Here is a 6,000-nt window from a genome sequence, read left to right as displayed (position 1 = left end):
CGAGAGAAAGAGGTGGGGGCAGGTGTAGGGACTTGGAGTAGGGGAGAAACAGAAGGAGAGAGAGAGAAACAGAGAAACAGAGACAGAGACATAGAGATGAGAATGGCAGTTTGAAATGAGAGGGACAAAGGACTGATTGATTAGCAATGAAAAAGAAGGGGCTCAGAATGAAAAGATTAGGGAAGCAACAAGCTAAATTTTGTGGTTTTCTTATGCAGACAACAAATGTCTCAATACAGTACTCCTGACAAGTACACGGACCCTCTGCCGTGCAGGAATCAGTCTACAGGATGAGTTCATAGTGGGATGCTGGGGGTACACGACTTGCTAAGTCAACTGCCTCCCCACTTTCCCCTAGCTGCCCTGTAAGGGCACCGTGTCCTTTTCCTCCATGGCACTGTCACAGTTTGTATATATTTAGTTAGTATTTTTGTTTAATATCCAGCTCTCTTCTAGAAGGAGCCAGGGATCATGCTGGCTTGTTTACTGACTCCTTGTCACTCAACACAGTGACTTAAACACACAAGGGATCCAATAAATATTGTTGAATGAATGAATGTGTGAATGAACAAATGAATGAGGCATGCACAAATGAACATGTGGCATGGAGGTGTTTGGGTTCTGTGAAAGAATCTGGGCATTTCCCAGGCTGAGAAAAGAGAGGGGCCGTTCAGGCCATAGGAACAGCACAAGCAAATGTACGGAGACATGACAGAAAAGGCAGCTTGGAACAGCCGAGGAGCTAGTACCACCCTGAGATGTCCCACACTTGGGGACATCTAATAGACGTCTCACTACCACCTGCCGAGAAAGCGAAGTCTTTGCACTGGAATGTCAACAAACTGTTCCACACCACAAAATGTAAGATTACTTCTTATTTTCTGGTACTCTCAAGTTCAGGAAACAGTTGAGCACCTATTGTGTACAGCACTATGGATGGAACATGCTTTCTGAGGCAGGAGTGAGTAACCAGAGAAGCGTGTACATAGGCAGAGTGCACAGTGATTTGCGTGCATTGCCCGAGAAAAGTGCAGTGGGGAGGAAGGTCACTGCTGGTGGTGGAGATTTTCTTATTAACTTTAAAACATTCAATCCAAAATGCTTTCTCTAAGTGCCTAAGTCCCCAACATAGTTCTTGTATATCTGGTGGAGTAAAAAGCAGTAGGAATCAGGCAGTGCCTACCTGTGTCCCGCTGGGTCAATTTCAGCCCTGCCTGAGAACAAGATCCTTCCTGGTAAGACCTCATGTCTTGGACCCAGCTTCACTGCCTCTAAAGCATTTCTTGGCTCTACTAGCCCGAATCTTCCCAAGATAACAAGTAGCAGGATGGCAGAGCCTCAGCAGCCACAGGCAGGAAAAGTAAGAGAAAAGGGTACAAACAGGGAAGGCAGCATGTTCCAGAAGAAAATCAGTAACTTAACAATTTTGCTTACAAATGTTCCTTCAGCTGGGCTCAGACCTGACATGGCTGGGCTATAAGGCCCTTTACTGCCCAACTGCATCCCCAGCTGGGAGGGGACTCAGCTCGCAGAGAGGGGTTGTAATCAGAGAACTCGGGTAAAGAAAACATCGCTGAAGATGATCTGTTACAAAGATGCCAGTTTCCAAGGAGGTTGCTAAGGGCTAAGTCAGCTCTCTGCCGTACACAAACTTGAGCCGCAGAACCAGGTAGAGGGAGCAGAGGCACAAAAGAAAAGTTCAAGGCAGGAGTCATATGAAGCAAAGCAGCCTCTGGGATAGATTAAACTGATCCCTGTGAGTTTACAGTTTCTAATAGCAAGATATTACACCTTTCTACTTTTGCTCCTTTCTCCTATGGAAGAAAGACAAGCCTCTGAGATACTTAAAGCTAAATCCACAGGCGGATTACCTTGGAAACAGCTGGACAAGGGCTTCCCAGAAATGGCTCCCGAAGCCTCGGTTCCGAGCCTCAGGGAAGTAACCAGTCACTGAGTGAGGCTTTCTACACAAAAATGTATTACCAAAGTCAAAGGACCACCAGGACCACGGTATCATTCTCTGAACACAAGGTCAGGGACAAAAGAACCAAATGAGAAAAACATCAGGAGATAGTGAAAACACCAAAGAGAGATGTGCCTTGATTTTTTATTTAGTGTCTGCATAAGCTGACCTTTATAAAGACATCCATTTCGTATACAGTAAGGTAAGGATGGTGACGGTTTACATCTGGGATCTTGAACAAAACATTCTCAAGAGAATTGGGAGCAGAGTTGAAGGTCTGATAAAAAAAGACGTGTAGTTACCACCTGGTGGCAGCATATCTAAACTAAAGACCATGAGTGTGATACTGTGTGTGTGTGTGTGTGCGTGCACACGCACACACACCCACACCAGTAAGCGGGAAGGAAAGATCAGAATGGTGTGTGTGTGTGCGCGCGCGCGCGCGCGCGCGCACCCACACCAGTAAGGGGGAAGGAAAGATCAGAATAGAATCATAAAATCTTAGGGTCAGAACCCAACACTGCTCCCCAGCTCCTCTTCATCCAACACAGTTTCCCTGATAACATTCCTACTCGGTGGTTGCGTTAGATTCCCTTTGGGAAAGGGAGCCTCATTACTCTCACTTTTCCAAAACTCAAGTCAAAAAGAGGCAGATGTGTCCCAACATGGTTAGGTGACCTCCAAAGCAGTGGTAAGGAGCCAGCCTAAAGCCTGCACTCCATAATGTTTGTCCTGAGAGCTAGTGAATGAATGAGTGACCGAACACTATATTCCTATTAGTTTATTTTCAGCCCCTAGAGTTGAATGCTAACAAAGGTAGCACTGATAAACTTTCCTACTTAGACATTTAAAAATAGTTCCTATCTACGTGTCTACCACAGAGCTGGCAAATGTAGACTCCAGAAGAAGGGCAGGCCAGGAGAGTCCTTTATCCCAGTAGGGGAGCAGAGAGACTTGTCCCTTGAGAATCTGCAGACCCAGATTCCTGACCCAGTTCTCCCTTGATAGGATTTAGGTAAGTTACTAAAACATGGAGCTTCAGTTTTCTCCCCTATAAAATGGGGATAATTCTACCTATCAAGCCCAAGGATGATCAGAGGAGATAACTATCTGAGAGATTATAAATTATCTGTTGACTTGAAACAACTGGCAGATGTTCTGAATTATTAATGTCTGGGTCATGTTGCAAATATGGATCTTAGATTCATTGGTTTGTCTTCCTTATTTATGAACTAAACTGCCTTCTCTCCTAGAGTGTCATTGGTAGTAACATGAATGGTCCTCTTCAGGTACCCGTTGCCGCTTCTTCCGGACTAGTGAGAGAGTGGTCATTCTCAGGATTAAACCACAGAGACAGAAACACAAACCAAACCACATCTAGAAGGTGTGGTCCAGTGGTTGTTAGATGCCTGCCAGGCAGATTGGCTCCTCTGAGGGAGCGGGGAGAAGAGGGGAAGGGCAGCAGAAGCTTTCTTCCAGCAGTAACTGGAAGCACTGGTGGAAGCTCTTCTCTAGGGAGCTGTGATCTGACGGGGAGGTGAGGAGAGGTGTCATCCCCACTGTCCAAATCTCTCTCACTAACTCCTTAAAGCAACTGTACAAGGAGACTTTTATTAACCTGCACTTTAGAAATGAGGAAACTGAGGCACAGAGGTTATGTATCTTTCCCAAAGTCTCACAGCTAGTAAGTGATAGCCCTCAAATTTGAACCCAGGTCTCTTTGTCTCTAGGACCATAATCTTTATTCCGTGCAATAAATTTCCACCTAACACCACACATTTTAGTCCTGGTTTCTTTTAGATAAACCATCGGACAGCTGCGGCCCTGCTTCCTCTTTTTGCAGCCCAGACATTAGCTCACATAACAGCCTCTGGCGCCCCCTGCCCTTGCACATCCATGTACCCAACAAGCATTTCTGGAGAATCTATCAGCTACTTGCTGATATGTATAGGTATGTGTGTATGTTTCTTTCTTTAATATCAGAAGGTATAAAGAAAAATATAGACAAATATACTCCCCAAACTATTATGAGTGTTTTATTGGTTCGGTAGGTAGAATCATGTAGACTTTTAATTACTCAGTTATATATCTCTATTTCGTTTCAAGTTTTTGTAAGAATGAATTACTTTTGCTATTGGGAAAAAATGGTATAACCAAAAATGGGCAAAATTTGTTACGCAATTTACAAGAAAATCATGTTCTAGAGATGTGATATTTTAGAAATAAATTTATTATATATTAATCCAATAATATCAAGTTACCATAAAAAAAATCTGCTTATAATTTTCTGAGCCTAGAAACTAAACTATTTCATATATAAATATAACTTTGCATTTTTTCATGGTTTTAATATATACTGAATTTTACAGGAGTTCAATTACTATGAAAATGGAGAGGAGAGTGTGAAGAATAGTTTACCATTTAGGAAAATTCAGGCGCTGATGTCTATGTTGCTGGTATCCGAGTTCCCAATACAATAGGCATGTGTCACCCAGCATTTGAGACCATGACATTGACAGTGACTCTGAGTGCAGGTATCTGCATCTGACCACTTCATTATGTTCTCATGTGCAGGCATACCTGAGAATTTCCTCTCCTTTTTTTTTATATTAGTTCTCTTTTATATTTATAGTTCTCTTTCATACTTCAATTAGGGTGTATGTTTGATTTCTAAGACTTTCATATGTAGGTATATGAATCTCATGTCAGGGTAGTGAAGAGGGCATTGCAAACTGCTGTCAAAAGGGCCTGTTGGGACTGACGGAGTTGAAAATCACTGATTTAGCTTCTCAGATCACAAGGCAATGCCTTCACCAGCTCTAACTTCCAGGCCCTTGCATAAACTTTCCAGTCACACAGCAGTCATAGCAGAGGAAGTTTGGAGAAGAATTCTGCTTGTCACAGCACATGATGACAGACCTAACTTTGCACAAAACAGGATCTTCATCTCTCTGGGGTAAGGTGGGGGTAAGCGGGGACTTCCCCCACCAACCCCCACTCCATACAGCAGAATGAGGAAAGCTGTCAGCAAAGAAATGGAAGCAGAACTGGGCTGTGCTACTTACAGAGGTCTTCAGTGGCAGTTGGGACAAAGGCAGCCATGGACTCATACAGTTCCTCGTCACAACCAGGGTTGAGGGAGCATTTCATGAGCAGGTCTGTGGAAAGGTGGGCCATGGACTCGTACACAGCGTCAGCCTCCTCCCCCTGCATCAGTTCCTCTTTAATGTGGCTCTTCAGCATGTCCACAGTTTCCTGAAAGAGAAAACAGGACCCACAGGCCCACTGAGACGCCCTGGCTTTCTGGGTAGAGTTAGGCCCCTGGATAGGCTTATGGCAGGCAAGGTAAAGGTTCACAAGAGTCAGGGTTGCGACTGTGTGTGTATGTCTGTATTTTCCACCAGATTGAAAGCTCCTTGAGGCCTAGCTCCAAGTCTATTTTTGTTTCATGTTTTTGTTTTAACCTTTGTTTCTTCCCGCAACACTAAGCATAGAGTCATGCATGCGGGAGATGCTCGTTAAACGTCCATTGACCAGAGGAGACGAATTTACAACTTTTTGATGAGCACCTATTATGTGTCAGGCGCGATGCTCATATATGCCTATACATTATATGTCATTGCATCCACCACTGCTTAAGAAAGGTATAATATTCTCTAGTATACAGATAAGAAAACCAAAGTGCAAAAAATCTTGCGCCTTACACAAGGGCCTGCAATCTGGGTTCTGATCTTTCCACTACACCCTAGTGGTTCCTCAAAAGAGAACAAATGACCCACAAAGATATAACTCTTACTGACTAGCCACATGAAAATTCAAATGGGACAAACAGGGCTGTAGCTAAGGTGTTCCTGCACTTGTGTGTAGTCAGAGGTCCCTGAGGAATCTGATTCCCTCGTCCCTGTTCCTTCCAGCAGGCTGCTCCAAAGTGCCTGACGGTACACGTCTCCAGGTGCCCCTCGGTTTGATACCCTGTGTGCCCAAGAGCCAGTCTGAGGTGAAGTGTCCTGAAGTCTGATCAGTTGCCCTCTGTCATT

At 44.2% G+C, this 6,000-nt stretch overlaps 1 protein-coding gene across 1 annotated transcript in view; it reads right to left on the bottom strand.

Annotated features, from left to right (window-relative positions):
• Nucleotides 1–6,000, bottom strand: part of PIK3AP1 (phosphoinositide-3-kinase adaptor protein 1) — a 91,110-nt gene that overhangs the window by 29,404 nt on the left and 55,706 nt on the right. The window contains exon 8 of the mRNA XM_015599849.2: nt 5,029–5,218. Within this exon, the coding sequence (XP_015455335.1) occupies nt 5,029–5,218 (190 nt within the window). The remainder of the gene's footprint in view (nt 1–5,028; nt 5,219–6,000) is intronic.

Source organism: Pteropus alecto, unplaced genomic scaffold, assembly GCF_000325575.1.
Source record: "Pteropus alecto unplaced genomic scaffold, ASM32557v1 scaffold88, whole genome shotgun sequence".
Lineage (NCBI taxonomy): Eukaryota > Metazoa > Chordata > Mammalia > Chiroptera > Pteropodidae > Pteropus > Pteropus alecto.
The sequence above is the reverse complement of the archived record's forward strand: the minus strand, read 5'-3'. Positions and strand labels throughout refer to the sequence as shown.